The sequence below is a fragment of the Macrobrachium nipponense genome, chromosome 47 (genome assembly GCF_015104395.2).
Source record: "Macrobrachium nipponense isolate FS-2020 chromosome 47, ASM1510439v2, whole genome shotgun sequence".
Lineage (NCBI taxonomy): Eukaryota > Metazoa > Arthropoda > Malacostraca > Decapoda > Palaemonidae > Macrobrachium > Macrobrachium nipponense.
The window spans coordinates 4788204-4806206 of NC_087222.1; the positions used below are offsets into that span (position 1 = coordinate 4788204).

Below are 18003 nucleotides of genomic sequence, written 5' to 3' on the forward strand. Positions count from 1 at the left end.
GATTAAGACAACATAAAAATTGAAATAATGTCCCAATTTTTCTGCGGACCATCAAATTTTTTCACGGACCAACGGTTGGCGATTGTTGCTTTAGATGACAATTGTATTCCTGTGTTTTGAAAAATGTACAGTTTAATTCCTTTCTAGGAAAAGCTCTCGAAGAAGATGATTAGTTCTCCTGTCATGGGAAAATCTGTTTGTTTTTATTCACTACAAGGTTACTTTATAAGTAAACAGTAGTACACCATAAACTGATACTACTACATCAATATTTACTTGAAATGGTAAAAAAAAATTATTTTTTTTAGTTGCAAAATATGTCCAGATCAGGTGGGTTTATTGAGTGTACAAAAATACAACTGTTTTGATACAAAACATAGGAGCATGTTAGCTTATCACATCCTGTGAGGTAATCCCAATAGTATTTGATACCACACAGGAGAAACAAAAGCATTACTGTACAAGGTAACACTGAAAAGTGATCAAGTTGACAAAACAAGACTCATCATGCTGAGGAATTACATAAGGTCTCTAGTGCATACATACCAAACACACCCAACACTTATTCTCTGCACTGATCAGGTACACGAGATACACACCATCACTAGGGCTTACATACAAGATATGCATAACAGTCACTGGTTTCTTTAATTAATGGACTAAGTGAGGACTTATGAAATAAATGTCCAAGAAGACCTTATGCTGTAATGGTGTGTGGTCACTTTGATGGCAGTTTATATTTCACTTGTATCTATAGCTGGTTCACTTAACGTAGATTCTCCGATGATCCCTGTGCCTGCAAGACGTTTGTTTGGCGGCCGCTGATTGGCTGGGAGCTGCCTGCCTCCCGGTACCAGCCAATCAGCGGCTGCCAAAGCACTAGGGCTCATCTAAGAATCTACCTTAAGTGAACCACCTATAGTGAGGGCTGGCATTCTAATCTTTTCTTTTTTTTTGTTAAGAGCAAGTTCCTACTATGTTGAACTATCCTGCAAGACTCAACGACCCGCCTGGCGCAGAAATGAGTCGAGGGGATGGTTTTATCCTGGTCGGTACCTTTCCAGCATCTTTGTTCATTATCATTTGTCATTTTCTCCAGCGTGGATTTTCATATGAGCTGTAAGATGTGATTTCTTGGCAAATGCTTTCCCACAGTCGTTGCACATGAATGGCTTCCCTCCAGTATGGATTCTCGTATGAATTGCAAGATCTGACTTCTGGGAAAATGCTTTCCCACATTCCTCGCACATGAATGGTTTCTCTCCAGTGTGGATTCTCGTATGAATGATAAGACTTGCTTTACGGGAAAATGCTTTCCCACATTCTTGGCACATGAATGGCTTTTCTCCAGTGTGGATTCTCATATGAACTATAAGATTATTCTTCATGGAAAATGCTTTCCCACATTCTTGGCACATGAATGGCTTTTCTCCAGTATGTATTCTCATATGAATTGTAAGATCTGGTTTCTGGGAAAATGCTTTTCCACATTCCTTGCACTCGAATGGCTTCTCTCCAGTGTGAATTCTAATATGAACTGTAAGATTATGTCTCATGGAAAATGCTTTCCCACATTTCTTGCACATGAATGGCTTCTCTCCACTGTGGATTCTCATATGAACTATAAAATTATGTTTCAAGGAAAATGCCTTCCCGCATTCATCGCACAAGAATGTTTTCTCTCTGGTAGGATTTGTGATATCACTTGTAAGATTAATTTCATTGTAAAATACCTTCTCACAGTCAGTAGATCTGAAAGACTTCTCTCCATTGTGACAATTCCTTCTTTCTTGTTTTACTTTCTTTTTGCAAGTTAGTGAATCCTTTTCATCCACTACTGAATTCATTTCACATGAATATTCTTCCTCTTCATTAGATTTGCAGAATACCTCTGGCTCTATTTTGATGTCCATCAGTGGATCCAGAGACAAAAAGTCATCATCACTGGTTTCACTAAAGGCAGCCAAGTTGCTGTTTTCTTGATTTATGGAAGGTAATGACAATACACCTTCAGTTTCACTTTTCAAAGGTAATTCTACAGAATGTTCTGGATTCATTTTAGCCTTTTGTCCTGTCCTCTTCTGTACTGACAATGTGTTCATATGGCGTATGAGGTTTTGTTTTAGGGAAAATGCTTTCCCACACTCGTTGCACACGAACGGCTTCTCTCCAGTATGCATTCTCATATGATATGTAAGATGATGTTTCATGGAAAATGCTTTCCCACATGCCTTACATATGAATGGCTTCTCTCCAGTATGAAGTTTCATATGACGTGCAAGATTATGCTTCATGGAAAATGCTTTCCCGCATTCCTTGCATATGAAAGGGTTCTCTCTGGTAGGATTTGTGATATGACTTGTAAGATTAACTTTTTTGTAAAATGGTTTTTCACAGTCAGTGTACCTGAAATCCTTCTCCTCATCGTGACTATTCATTCGTTCTTGTACTATTTCCTTTTTGCAAGGTAGTGGATCTTTTTCGTTCACTACAGAATTCATTCCATATGAATATTCACCATCTTCATTAGACTCACAGAATACCTCTGGCTCTATTTTGATGTCCATCAATGGATCCATAGACAAAAAGTTACTATCACTGGTTTCACTAAAGGCAGTCATGTTGCTGTTTTCTTGATTTATGGAAGGTAGTGATAATGTACCTTCACTTTCACTTTTCAAAGGTAATTCTACAGAATGTTCTAGATTCATTTTAGCCTTTTGTCCTGCCCTGTTCTGTAAATGACAATGTATTTAACTGACAAGTCTTAACACAAAATTGTTTACAAAAGATTATTCAATAAATCTGTTATAAATTAAGTAAAATATCTCAAAGGACTACAACCAGATTTCACTAATGATGCATAAATCTAATATTTAGAACAGATGTTATTTGTTGTTGTTGTTGTAATGTTTAAAGTAGGAGTACAATAATTCACTGTTCTCTTACACTTTAAGAGCTGCTATTGGTAATGTTACATGTAGTACCATTAACCACACAAACATTCCCAAAATCTATCTCAATGCTGCTCAAAACTGATGAAGGAAGGAAGTTCTTCTGAGGGAGAATCTGAAATCAAGAATGCAACACAGAGTTAGGAAACATAATGCCAGAACTGAAGAAGCAAAATAATAAACAAAATTTAATTCAGTCCCTATATAAAGGTCTCAGGCCAATTACCAAGGTGTGCATTTAACAGTAGTATCCAAATATTAATTCAATCTAAACAAATGTTGTCTAGAAACAGCCCCAAATCATTCCTGGGACAACAATGCAACCATACATTAACAGTTAAAATTGACTCCCACCCTCTTACATACATAAATCTTCTTAGCTTAACATTACAGTATTACTTATGAACATATCAACAAATCAAAGGCCAAGAATAGAAAAATGCAAGAGACCAGCATTCAGAATTGTATGGGGTAAGAGCAAGAAGGTGTTACAGTAAAGGGATTTTGACGAAGGAAAATCTATTTCTTGGGGAAGACCTGTGTTGCCCGGTGACACTCTCGCGCGAGCACCCTAGGGTGTCGGGTATAAAGTACAAGGCGAGTGAAAGCCACTATTCACAGGTCTTCTGCCAATTAGAGGTTTCCTTTCCAAAATCCCTCTCATGGGATGGGCCGTTGCAACGGCCACACCTTCCCTCTCGCTACCGCTACTACTACCCGATCCGAGCGCCATCTGCAATCCTGGTTTTTAGACCCGTTTTGGCTTGGATTGGTATAGGAATGGGGAACCCAATTAGAAGGGCTGGGTTCACCGGCGACACAGGTCTTCCCCCAGAAATAGATTTTTCCTTCGTCAAAATCCCTTTTCTGGGTTCGACCTGTGTTTGCCTGTGAAAAGTTATTAGAGAATGCCTATCCAAGCCTCATAAATACTACATATTCTTGTAAGGAAGGAGCTAATGAAACCTAAGGTTCATTTCAACTTAAATTTACTTACTTAATATTTACACTAGGTCCATTTAAATTTAAATTTACTTACTACTTAGACTAAGACTTAAGCTGTGACTTAGAAACAGTAATAACATGAAGATATCATACAAATGACAAAATATTTAGTCAATATCACATTCCTAGGATATGTACAGTGCGGTCCATAACATAATTGTGGACAAAATAATCTATGTACAATCTTTGGTGGCAGGATGATGCCCAGGCCCTCCAAACCCAGAGGAGAGAGGTATAGTGGGGAGTACGAGCGAGGCACGTAGGAAGGAGAGTGTGTCAGGAAGGAGGAAGGGGTAAGGAGAAGAATGATAAGATTCATAATTCGGGGGGAGACTATGCTCCCTGCGCAATTGCTGGGAATTTAAGGCTTCTAAGTTCTTTAAATAGTGGTGCTTAAAAACTACTGGAGATTTCCAACCCGTATATCTCTTCAGGTCCACAAAATTCATATTTTGAAAGTAATTAATGGAGGTAGCCACCGCTCGGATATCATGGACATGTGGGACTGAATCCGGGTTGGCTTGTTTGATAAAGTAGAGTATTTGTTGTCTAATACCTTTAAGAGAAATAGTGCCGCCTTTTTCTCTAATGAAAAGAGGACCTGACGATGTTGCAGAGGTTCTGGCTAAGAAGGATCTAAGGGTAGTGACAGGGCATAATGATGTGTCCTGTGTCAAAGGGATGATTTTCCATGGAACCCATCTATTTTGTGGGTCCTCATTCTTAGCCAGGAAGCTTCGGTCTGGGGATAGTAGTACTTCCCCTGACGGGAGGAATTCTATGTGGTCTGGATTTCGTGAGAGAGCCGAGAGATCAGATATTCTGGAGCCTGAGGCCATAGCCATTAGGAATGAAGTTTTCCTTAGTAGGGTTATATATTAGCATGTTTCATTGTTAGTGTCTGAGGCCAGTTTGAGTACATCATTCAAGAACAAGTGACCATATGAGGGCGGTCAGTTGTCTAGGCGGGCACATGCTCTCGGAATGGAGGAGAAGTATGTATCTGACAAGTTAATATCAAAGCTGATCTGAAAAATTTTCTTCAAGGTTGACTTGATTGTTGTAATGATACTGGCGGGTAGGCCTTTCACAAACTGGGTTCTGAAGAATGAAATTGCCAGATTAGTAGTCATTTTGTGGGCCTCTTGATTCCTTCAGGAATTTGGCCAACTTTTGACAGCTGAATCATATTGCCTAAGAGTTGAATCTCTTTTATCTGATTCTACAAATACAATGTTACATGGATCGATACTCGCGCCTTTTTTGGGCTGCAAACTTCATGAAGTCCATAAAGTTAGGGCATTCAGAATTCTTGATGAAGCTGACACAGTTTGAGTTTGTACTATCTGTGTCAGTTTCGGTTTGGGTCGGAGCTTCAGTTCTAGAAGAAGCGGAAACCAGCTGCTTTTCGGCCAATTGGGTACCACTAATGCTACTTGAACTGTGAAGGATCGTAGCTTGCGCAAGACCTTCATCAGAAGATTCACCAGAGGAAATAGATAAATCTTCTGCCAGTTGTTCCAATCTATGGTCATCGCGTTTGTGGCATAGGCTAGAGGGTCCAGGTTGGGTGCCACGTAACATGGCAGCTTGTGGTTGGATTCTGTGGCGAATAAGTCCACTTGGAAGTCCAGGATTTGGTTGCAAATCCACTGGAATGAGTTCTTGTCCAGGGACCACTCTAATTCTAGTGGAGTAGTCCTGGAGAGTGCGTCCGCTATCACGTTCTTGACTCCTGCCAGCTGGGTTGCTGACAGGTGCCAATGATTTTCCGCTGCTAACGAAAATATTGCAATCAGTATGTGATTCAGTTTGCTTGACCTGGAACCTCCTCTGTTTATGCAGTGTACCACCACTAGGCTGTCCGAAACTATCCTCACATGGCTGTTCCTGGCCAGAGATAGTCGCTTTAAGGTTAGGAAAACTGCCATAGCTTCTAGCACATTGATGTGGAACTGGCGAAATGTCTCTGACCATATTCCTTGAGTCTTCTTGAACTGCGAGTATCCCCCCCAGCCACTCAGTGACGTGTCTGCATGAATTGTCAAAGACGGCGGAGGGAATTGCAGTGGTACGGCCTTGGACAAGTTCCTGTGCTTCATCCATGGGCTAAGCCTTTTTGCTAGAATGGGTGGAATCACTGAAACTTTGTCTCTGAGATTGATGTTGGCTCTCTTTCTCCAGACTCGATTGACATCCTTCAATCTGGCTCTTAGTAGAACGTCTGTTTAAGGCAAATTGCAGCAAACCGAGGATTCTCTCTTGGGTACGACGAGAGGCCCTCTTGTTCCTGAGGAACTGTTTTGTAGCTGCCGCTATCTGCTTGGCCTTCCTGGGTGGAAGGGATAGCCTGTGTTTTATTAGGTGCCCTTGGATTCCCAACCATTGAAAGTGGGAAGCCGGTTCCAGCCGTGATATCTCTCTGTTTATCTGGAAGCCCAGAAACTCCAGGAGTTCTATTACTCTGGCTGTCGACCTGCGGCATTCCTCGACGCTGGCTGCCCAGATGAGCCAGTCGTCTAGATAGGCTACCCACATGATCCCCTTGGATTATAGTCTCTCCTAGCTTGGTGAATATCCTGGGTGCAATGTTAAGCCCGAATGGCATCACCCTGAATGAGTAAGCTTTGTTCCCTAGCCTGAAGCCTAGGTACGGGGAGAAGTTCCTTGCTATCGGAACATGATAGTAAGCGTCTGTAAGATCTATAGAGGTGGTGACGGCCCCACGTGGAAGTAAGGTCCACATCTGCGAGACTGTCAGCATACGGAACTTGTCGCAAAGAAGATGTAATGATTGCATTGACAATTGCAATCTAGAATCACTCTTCTTTTGTCTGATTCCTTCTTTTTTTTGTTGGAACAGTAAACAGACGTCCTTGAAATTTTAGTCCTCCTTACTTTCTTTATGGCCTTCTTTTGTATGAAAGATCTTTGGAGTATTCCATCAGGTCCGTTGTTGGGATCTGGAAAAAGTTTATAGGTGGTGGGGGCCCTTTCTTCCATTTCTATCCCAGGCCCTTGCAGATTATACTGTGGGCCCATGGACTGAAGGTCCAGTGGTCTTGATAGAAATATAATCTCCCTCCTACCTGCGGGCTCTCACTGGTTGGCTGAAGGTTTGTACCCTCTGCCTCCTCGGAAACCTCTACCCCTTGAGCCGCTTCGTAGCCGGGAGCTACCTCTGGCTCTGCTGCTACCCGTATGCCTATGGTAGCTACGAAAAAGTTCCCTAGTTTCATAGGCGGGGTTAAAGGCGGGGGAGGTTATGATGGCTGTAGAGGTTGAGGGTTGCTGAGCAGGCGGAGTCTGTAGCAAAACAAACTGCTTCTGTGGCTGGGCCTTTGATGTTGACGGCTTCCCAACTTGTGGTATTGGGAGTGCCTGAACCATCGTCTGAGGTTGAGAGGTATTATAGGGATTGTACCTCCTCGGCCTCTTTCTTGCTCTAGCTTGCTGGCCGGGTGCTTTAAACTTCCGTTTAGAAGGACGTCCCCACCTAACCCGGAGGCTCTGGTTGGCCCTGGCGGCTTCCCGCAAGACATTATCCACCTCTGTCTGAGGGAACTAGTTCTCTTCCCAGATTGATGATTTTATCAATCTGTTCGGCTCATGCCTGATAGAAGCCTCCGCTAGGACGTATTTCCTGCAAGTTCATCTTGCTATTCCAAAGTCATATAGGTCTGACTGAAAAGTCTGTAATAGACTTTTCGTCAGGACCTGGACTACTTGCTCGTCCCTGTATGTGGTGGCTACCAACTCCATCGAAGTGACGGAGTTGATAGACCTTGCCAGTCTCGACCTTGCCTCGAATTCGGAATTAATCAGGTTCTCTGGGAGTTTGGGCAGCTTCTCGGAGAATAAGGTGGAGGCATAGTCCACGTCCAGTTTACCTGCCGTAAACGTGGCCGAGGCTTCATTCCAAAACTCCCTACTCACAGGGAGGAGAAGGGAGGTAGCCTCTGTTTCCTTCAAAGCTGGGATAGGTTTATCCTCGGCTAAGGCTTGCAAAGTTAGCTCTGCCACCTTGTCGGTGCAGGGCGACGGAACTCGCTCCGGGGTCACAAACATGGTACGTGCCCTTGTGAGGCGTCAACCTGGTGTTAACGCACTCCTACGTACTCGGGCCCATGGTGGGCGTGGCCCAGGCCGAGCTTGAAACTTGTTCCCTCGGGAAGATCACCGTTTCTTCTGCGGAACCTTGTCAACTGCTTACTAGCGCGTGCTCTGCTAGTCTGACAAACCCGGGGAAGGGGAACTGGAGGCCTTTCGGGAAAGCTCAAAGTCCTCCAGAGGCCGGGTCCCACACCCTTCAATGGTTAATTTCCCATCTACGTATGGGGCATGCATAGCAAGCCTCCATGGATTGTTCTTATTGAAGGGGGGAAGCTTGGAGGCATCCGGCACCGCCATTGCCAGCACCGGAGATCCGGGGTGGAGAAATCCGGTCATCATATCCTGGAGCGGTTTGATCTTCTCTGCCACTATGTCAGAAACTGACTGGCCAGAGATTTCAGATCCGGAGGCGCGTCGCAACGACTCAAACCTCTCGTCTACTGCGTCCCTAACCTTCGACAAGAGAAGGTTAGCGAGCAATTTGTGGTCTACGCTGGACTCCGTCGCCTTGAGCTTGGCGGACTTTGATCTCGATCCCTTTGAGGGGAGAGAGCCCTTGGCAGCAGGCGACTTGTCATATTATGTCGACGGCCGTGGGGCTGGAGATGACTCAGTCGCCGCTGACGGAGTCGGCTTTGATCCCTTTGGCAGGGATTTCGGTCTAACTGATTTTTCTTTGGGACGAACCGACCGTGAGCTGTCCCAAGTAGGGGCCTGCTTGGAGAAGCCCCGGAAAGAAGAGGAAGAAGAAGGAGTCGGAGTCAGGAGACTCCCTGCCTCACTTACCTCTCCACCTACCTCCTCCAGGGCCATAGGCTCCACATGGATGTTGATGGCCGCCACGTCTGCCATCAAATCCTCTTGGTCATCCGGCAGGAGTGCCGTCTCCGCCCGGATAGCGTTGATGATGGAGACCGCCAGATGAGGTTGTACTGATGCCGAGGGGGACCCCTTGAACAAAAGGGGCTCCCAGGCTGGCATCTAAGATGTAAGGGTGACCTGATAGCGCGTTCCTTCCATACCTGGAAACTCAGCGCCTCAGGTCCGTCCTCACGTTCTGGCAGGCTTCTTCGGCCGTCTGCTCATTCAAGAGGAGCATCACCATCTCATAACAGATGATGCATGCCTCCGGGTGCCAAACCATGTAAGGAGGCTGCCCCTCCTCAGCGAACGACACACCTCGTGCCCAACGGTCTCGCCTAGGGAGGCGGAGCACCCCGGTGACTGGCAGCGCACCTTCTATAATAGTAATTGTTAAAGAGTCTCAGCCTCAAGGAGGGCCGGAGCTCCTCCGGCGAGGGCATGCAACTTAAACTAGACAATGTTCAAGTTGTTTACTCATTAACATATTCAATTCACTAACAAATATATATTAAATTCACTGAATAGCTTCAATTCAAGTCTTTAAATTTAACTGCCTGCTCTCGATCCCGCTCCAGGGTTCGATGTAAGCCTAGTATTTGAGATCTGATACCTGCTGCACCTGGGAGGAGGATGGGCCTCAACTCCATATGGCTGGCTGGACCAGAAGGCTATGTATTAACGTAGGAGTCTACATGATCTCCAAGGATTGAGAACTGAGCTATGGCAGGTTTAATTCAACACTCCGGTGGGGGATGTGGGGGTGAGTCATTGTCCGTCGGCACCACAAGGGTCCAGAGCTGTTCAATGTGCAGTCCCTCAAAGCTTAGCTCACTTGCAGTCTCGTTTCTCCTTGCCCTTGCCAATGCCTGTGGCACGAGCCGAGGTGGCAAATCAGGGGAAAATTTATTCTATATCTGACACTGCCTACCTCTACTGAGGGTAGGAGGGTGGGAGCAAGACTCCCACCCTCTTTCCACGGATGTTGTGGGGGGCGGAGAAAGAGACAACGAAGTGGCGGAGCTACATATGTATGCCCCGAAGCTATGTCCGTCATCCGGCAGAGCCGGGGGACTATAAGCTGGGAACTCTAGTACCAATCTTCTCTCCTACACTCATCCCCCTCCTTCCACTTATATGAAACTCAAGCGACCATTCCTCACTAAGAGTACTAGTACCGCTAGTTATAACGGTTCGGAGTAGTGGGTGGGGTGCGGGGGGGGTGGGGTGTGGGAGGGTGGTCGGTTGTGATTGCCTGGCCACCTACCTGATCAGAGGTGGCCACCTATCGACAGTTGTGTAGGCTACCACTGTAGGGGTGGTAGTGTGACTGGGCCTATGGCCCGTCGTGGTTGGTACAGCAACCGGTTGATGTGGCCCTCGATCGAGAGGTGTAGCCTACTACTAAGGATAAACCGGAGGAGGCTAGGCCAAGACGAATGTTCACTAGACCTTTTACGACACAGTGATACAGATTGCACAATGACCATAATGAAAATATATATATATATACATTTTGACAATGAGGCACTATGGATGAGTTGCCAGGGGTTCTATATATACTTTGGGAAATCACCTGATATGGATCTAGCTGACTAACAGATATCGCTAGCGACTCGGAAAGTTAGGCTAAATCTCCTCTACGATATCGTTATGTGGACAGTATCTTCAACTAAACCTACTAAACTCGAATTTATTCGATTCAGACTGGCCAGGAGGATAGATCCCATAATGTGAAAAGAGAGAGAGGGGCTCTCTTATCATTGATATCCCCCCCTGAAGAGCCTTAATTCTATCAAGGGAAGAGGCATAAGGGTAATGGTTAAGGGCAGTTAGCCTACCTTATTAGTTTACTGGTTAAACTGATGGGTGGCAACTCATCCACCTCTTCAGTGAATTAACTGAGAATATTTAAATATATTTATTTTGAAAGAATAATTCATGTTAATTTACGTTGGGAAGAGAGAAAGAGTTTTTAAAACTCTCTCTCTCTCTCTCTCCCACTATACAACAGGCTGTTGATAGCGTATCGTAACATGATATTCTAATATTATGTCGAGATGAGCTTGAATGCACTCTTGAGCTTGGGGGGGGGGTGGAGAAAATTACTTTACGCGCCCCTGCCTAGCCCCCAGATTTACCCCAGGGTATGTCATGAGCGTGATTGGTACTTCTACAACAAAATAATCTTAATAGTAACAAGTGAACTCATGAATTAGATACATTTAATGCAAAATTATGCTTTTGATTCATTTTTAATTCGACTAAAAATGCGTACCTAATTCACACGCGTTCTTGCTCATGATTATAAAATGGCGTGGGTACGCCGCCTTCCCCGCAATGCTTTCTAGGGGGCAACGGCTAATTTTGGAAGTCCCGCAACCATATAACTTACGAAAAACGTAAATTGGGGTACTCAGCTTTGATGCAGGAGTAACATCTGCAGCGGCCATCCCGAATTAACCCTTAAACGCCGAAGCGGTAAAAAAAAAATGTCTCCCGTGTGCCGGAGGGGTTTCAGAGTGAGCGCGGAAATATTTTTTTCAAAAAATCACAGCACTTAATCTTCAAGATTAAGAGTTCATTTTTGGCTCTTTTTTTTGTCATTGGCTGAAGTTTAGTATGCAACCATCAAAAATGAAAAAAATTATCATTATCATATATAAATAATGTGATATATGATAGCGCAAAAACGAAATTTCATATATAATTGTATTCAAATCGCGCTGTGCGCAAAACGGTTAAAGGTAACCAGTTACTTTTTTTTTCGTTGTAATGTACACTAAATTGCGATCATTTTGTATATATCACATTGTAAAACGATAAAAGCAACACAGAGAAAATATTATCACAAAATAATGCATGAATTTGTAACACGCGGACATAAACAAATATTTTTTTCAAAAATTCACCATAAATCTAAATATTGTCCTAGAGACTTCCAATTTCTTTCAAAATGAAGACAAATGATTGAATATTACTATACTGTAAGAGTATTAGCTTACAAATGCAGTTTTCGACCATATCTGATGAGTTAAAGTTGACCAAATGTCAAATTTTTTTATATATATATTTTTTTATATGCAATTATTTCGGAAATCAGAAAAGCTACAACCTTCAAATTATTTTTCGCTTTATTCTACATGAAATTGCGCATTTTCATATATAAAACTCTATGAAATGCCTAATATGAAAACGGAGCAAATATTCCGAGAATGGGACGTACGCATTTCGGAGATTTGTGGCGGAGAATCCGCGCGCGGAGGGAAGGAAAGTTTTTTTTTTAAATTCACCATAAATCTAAATATTGTGCTAGAGACTTCTAATTTGTTTCAAGATGAAGATAAATGACTGAATATTACTAGACTGTTAAGAGTTTTAGCTTACAATTGCGTTTTTCCCGACCATTTCGGTAGAGGTCCAAAGTTGACTGAACGTGGTTTTTTTTCTATTTATTGTGATTTATATGCAAATATTTCAAAATGAGAAAAGCTACAACCTTCAACTATTTTTTTGTTGTATTTCTACATGAAATTTCGCACATTTTCATATATAAAACTTTATGTAACGGCTAATTTAAAATGGTGCAAACATTACCACAATCGACATGTATCATTTTTTTGGAAGAGTTACTGCGCGGACGTAAAGAACGAAAATGTTATTTTTTTTCATAAATTCACATAAATCGAATATTGTGCTAGAGACTTCCAATTTGTTGCAAAAGGAAGGTAAATGCTTGAATATTACTAGAATATAAGCGTTTTAGCTTACAATTGCGTTTTTCCACGACCATTTCGGTAGAGTCAAAGTTGACCAAAGGTTGAAAATTTGTCACTTATCATTTTTTATATGAAAATATTTCAAAATTGATAAAAGCTACAACTATGGGTTGTTTTAGTTGTATTATGCATGAAATTGCGCACATTTCCATATATAAAACTTTATATAACGGCTAATTTTAAAATGGTGCAAACATTACCACAATCGCATGTATGATTTTTTTCGGAAGAGTTACCGCGCGGACGTAAGGAAAAAGTTTTTTCATAAATTCACCATAATAAATCGAAATATTGTGCTAGAGACTTTCAATTAGTTGCAAAATTAAGGTAAATGATTGAATATTACTAAAATATAAGAGTTTTAGCTTACAATTGCGTTTTTCGACCATTTCGGTAGAGTCAAAGTTGACCGAAGGTTGAAATTTTGGCACTTATCGTTATTTATATAAAAATATCTCAAAACTGATAAAAGCTACAATCATGAGTATTTTTGTTGTTGTATTCTACATAAAATGCACACCATTTTCATATATAATACTGCCATGTAACGGCTAATTTAAAATGGTACAAAAATTATGTCAAAGTGACGAAATAATTTCCGAGATGTGTCACAGATACTTTTGGGTGCGGCAAGAAAGAAATTCGCGCTTGCGCGCCTGCATAACGATTGTAAACAAAATAACACCTCGATCCGTAAACTCCCAGCATCCCCCAAGGCGCATGATTCAAAAGTTTTCGGCTGGTAGGCCTATAAGTATTTTTCCGCGAATTTAAAAAAAAAAAAATTTGAGTCGACGTATGGTACGTCCATTCGGCATACGGGAGACATTTTGACTCGACGTTTAATACGTCCATTCGGCGTTTAAGGGTTAGTCACAAAATCACCAAATAAATTGGATAAAGAAAAAGCGTGTCACTAGTTCCCAAGTTCTAAAACAGGATTGCAGATGCTCTCGGGTCGGGTAGTAGTAGTGGTAGCGAGAGGGAAGGTGTGGCGGTTGCAACGGCCCATCCCATGAGAGGGATTTTGGAAAGGAAACCTCTAATTGCCAGAACACCTGTGAATAGTGGCTTTCACTCGCCTTGTACTTTATAACCAACACCCTTAGGGTGCTCGAGCGAGGGTAGTAACCTCAGCATACCATGCTAACTTTTTTCTCTGGTATATTTAGAACCTATTTATACTAGAAAAGTGAGCAGCAGGATCCTTTTCACCGGCAAACACAGGTTGAACCCAGAAAATGCTTAATTATATGTGATCCAGTTATACATAACACTATAATATCTTCAGATAACAGGGTAAATTTGAGTAGTAATTTAAAGAGAGATGAATGTTTTCACATTCGTTTCACTTTGTTACACTAAATACAATACATGAGTCACTATTCAGACCAGCACCACTGATGACAGTCTTGGAAGGTATGTGCTGTTACATTTCCTCAAATGTGACAAATTTTCATTTATATATATATATATATATATATGTGTGTGTGTGTGTGTGTGTATATATACATATATATGTGTGTGTATATATATATATATATTATATATATATATATATATATATATATATATATATATATATATATATATATATATATATATATATATATATATATATATATATATATACAGTGGTCCCCCCGTATTCGCGGGATGCGTACCAGACCCCCCTGTGAATAGTTAGAATCCGCGAATGTTTGGAACCCCTATAAAAAATGCTAAAAAACAGCCTATTTTGTTAGTTACATCTCAAGAAAACAAAAACCCACTAAAAATTTTCCTACATTTTTTTGGTTTTTTTAATAGTTTTTACCACAAAAGTGCATTTTATGATGAAATCGCTAAAAAAAACCAGGAATTTGTGGATATTTATCATAGAAAAATACCGCGAATGCGTGAATTTTCCGCGAATAATGCAGGGAAACGTTCCCGAGAGAAATCCGCGAATGTGTGAGTCCGCGAATATGGAGAACGGGAATACGGGGGGTGGGCCATGTATATATATATATATATATATATATACATATATATATATATATATATATATATATATATATATATATATATATATATATATATATATATATATATATATGAAAGGCCTAGGGTTTTTGATTAATAATATATTGCCAATATGTTCGCTGTGACCTATTGGAATGTGGAGAAGCAACGACCCGAGAAAGCTGACGAATAGTTTCTGTGGGTGGCGTGAGATAAAACTGCATAGTTAGACAAGTCAATGTACTCAGTTCATGAACTCTTCTCAAAGTGCCTTTGTGAAAACTGGATGCGGCTAGAGTGTGAGGCACTAACGAAGTGTGCGCCTCTTCTATTAAAAAGTATCATACGCAAGTCTATGGGGGGATTTTGATAGAGGCGTCTTTGGAAGAAAGGCAAGATGCCGTGGTGCTCACCGGGAGTTTTTTTTTTATAATATAGTGCTTTAAATAGTCCGGCTGCATGGGTGAGTTAAATTACTTTAGCCAAAGAGTGGCTTGTTGTCTGTTTGACATTTTTATAAGAATATCTAATCTTTGATTTTGTTGCTAAACTTATGGGTACTTACGAGTGTGTTTCTCGTGTCTTTGAAACAGACGGTTCTGGCAAAGGGGGACCGAGAGTCTTAGGGGGACAGAGAGTCCCCGATGGATAATAGACATTTTGGTGTGACTATATTTACTGTTTAGACATTTTGACAGTGGGGTAACTTGAAGTAAGTTAGTCTGTAAGACTTGATTAATTCATTATTTATTCATTGTTAATAAATGTATTTTCTTATGATGCAACTCTCTCATTTTCATTACCTGTTAGAGAGGAGAGAGAGAGAGAGAGAGAGAGAGAGAGAGAGAGAGAGAGGTATCGCTTAGAGAGAGGTTTGGTTGTTTGCCTTGACACTCGAGTTACACGTTTACCAAATGAATAATGAGGAAATAACTTCATTACAGGTTTTGGTGGCAGACGGTGAAAAAGGGGTATAAAAGTTTTTTTTTTATGCCTGTGAACGCCAATGAAGAGATAGGTGACCAGTTAGAAAATAAAGGGGTTATGGCTTAGCGATAGTTTTCGAACGACAAAGCCTTTGTGGGATTGTGGAAAATTGTTAAACTTAGTTTTCAGTTACTTAGTGAGAAAAAATGAGAAATATCTATCTGTTAACTGTGCTAAGGGGAGTGGGAAGGATTTTCTTAGACTCAGCATTTTTCCCAGGGAGTCAGCCTAGGAGCAGTTGCAAGCACTCAGTATGACTTCTGTGTGTAATGTCGAGTGCATCCCGAGACGCCCGCGGGGGTGTTGTTATTAGTGCATTACGTGAATTCCGAGTTCTTTTTGTTCCCATTATGGAATGGTGAGTGTTAAAGAGTGTTGAGTATGTTTTTTTTTTAAATATTCCTGGGTTATGGGATTGGTTCAAGAGGTCAAAAAATATTTTTTTCTTTCCCCATAGTAGCAGAAGTGACGTGTTTTCTTTATTGGCGCGTGTTTATAATAGACGTATTCGTCTTTGTTTAAAACATAAGGGTGTGTAAATATGTTTTTTTTCATGCATGTGAACTGTGCTTAGATAGCATATCTAGCTTGGAGACAGAGCGGCCACACAATTTTACGGGCTCAGCACATTTCTGCTAACCTGCGCAGAGAGGCGCGTTGCATGGCAGGTACTGCTTGCCTAAGGGATAGTGCATGCGAGGGGACTAATGGCCTGCCTCGAGAGGGGATTGCAAGGAGATGGGGACTACTGGTCTGCTTCGGGGGAGTGTTCTATCGCTTGACGGGGGAGTGTCAACGCCCAGGGGGGGAGAAACTTTTTTTTTCTCATTGGGGGTGAACTCCTTTTTTTTTCTTTGTGTCGGGGTGTTGGGGGATGAGTTTGCCCTTGACAATGAATTTCCAATGCCAAGATATCAGCTGATTGATTAGTTGATGAAGTGAAATGCCCGTAGAGATTTTCTTTCTAGTGAATGAAGAGAAAAGAGAATTGAAATGCATTGTATGGGTGTACGTTTTCCTTGTGCCTTGGAAGACACAAATATAAGGGGGAGACAGATTAGTTATTATTATTATTTTATTTTATTGTGTTGGAGGGATTACTTTGAAAATGGTGCTGAGTGGTGATGCCCGGCGCCGTGAATGGTGTTGTGTCTGTGTTGTGTGTCAGAAGGTTCAGCATTACTGTGTATGCAATTTGAATTTCACCCTTACTTGAGATCTTTGCAAGAGAATTATTGCTATGGAGAATTAGTATTATTATTAATAATTATCATACTTGAGATGTGTCCCGGGAGGTTGTTTAAGTATAATTTATCATTCGGAGACTTTGTTTTTTACGAGAGATTGAGATATTTCATGGGAGATTATTTTATAATTATTACAGATAATTATTCATGGAGAATTATTACAATGAATTAATGGGAGATATCTTGTGTTAATTATTTGTTGAGTTTTTGTAACTTTGGAGAATATTTCAGTCATTCATAAGGGATGAGTTTTGCTGAATCTTGATGAATCTGGCTGAATCTTGGTGAATTGTGTTGAGTCTTGCTGAACATTTGCTGAATTTTGTGCTGAATTCCTTGGAGAATGGACAAGCATTAACATTGGTGATATTTTTTTTGTACTGATACTGGTGATTTTAATGATAGCAATTTTTTTAGTGATTTTGCTGATAGTGATGCTTCTGATACTGATTTTTGTTATACTAGTACGTGGGTGTTGTAATGCTATCAAGGGTGGTGAAATCTTTTTTGAATATGGGAGGAACTAACAACACATTATTTTAGTTTTTTTTTCTTTTTTTATGAGTTCAGCAGATAATTGCTTGACATCTAGTGAGTCACGAGAGATATTTAATAATGCCGTAGATTTTTCTTTTCTCCTTTTTTGGAAGTTAGCCATCGCTGACACAAGTTTTCTTTACCAAGGGTGAATTTGAATTTGTTTATTTCTCTCCAGTTGGTGTGAATATATTTTAATGTCTCAGTTCGTGACTTAGAGTCACTGTTCAGGAACGTGTTTGTGTTTCAGCTATTTGATGCTGTAGAGAAATACACGGGAGAAATTCTTGCTCTGTTTTGAATGCATACGTAATGGCACTACATTTTTTCTCTGGATATTTGTGTTCCAGAAATAGTGAGTTTTCTTGCACAAAACATTAGTTGTATTTGAGACAACTTTGTGAGAGATAGGAAACTTGGTTAAGTTTTCTAATGGCCTATGTCGTAGTGCATATGGAGAAGTCTTCGCTAAGACACTGTGTATTTGGAGTTCTGTTATAATAGTTGTGGCACATT

At 41.2% G+C, this 18003-nt stretch overlaps 1 protein-coding gene across 4 annotated transcripts in view; it reads right to left on the reverse strand.

Annotated features, from left to right (window-relative positions):
* Positions 1-338: 338 nt before the first annotated feature.
* Positions 339-18003, reverse strand: part of LOC135204683 (gastrula zinc finger protein XlCGF57.1-like) — a 79127-nt gene continuing 61462 nt past the window's right edge. For 3 of the 4 annotated variants that reach the window (XM_064234839.1, XM_064234840.1, XM_064234842.1), the window contains one exon: positions 339-3069. In XM_064234839.1, coding sequence (XP_064090909.1) covers positions 1080-2711 — 1632 coding nt within the window. In that variant the 5' untranslated portion in view covers positions 2712-3069 and the 3' untranslated portion in view covers positions 339-1079. The remainder of the gene's footprint in view (positions 3070-18003) is intronic. The other variant, XM_064234841.1, reaches the window with a different exon arrangement.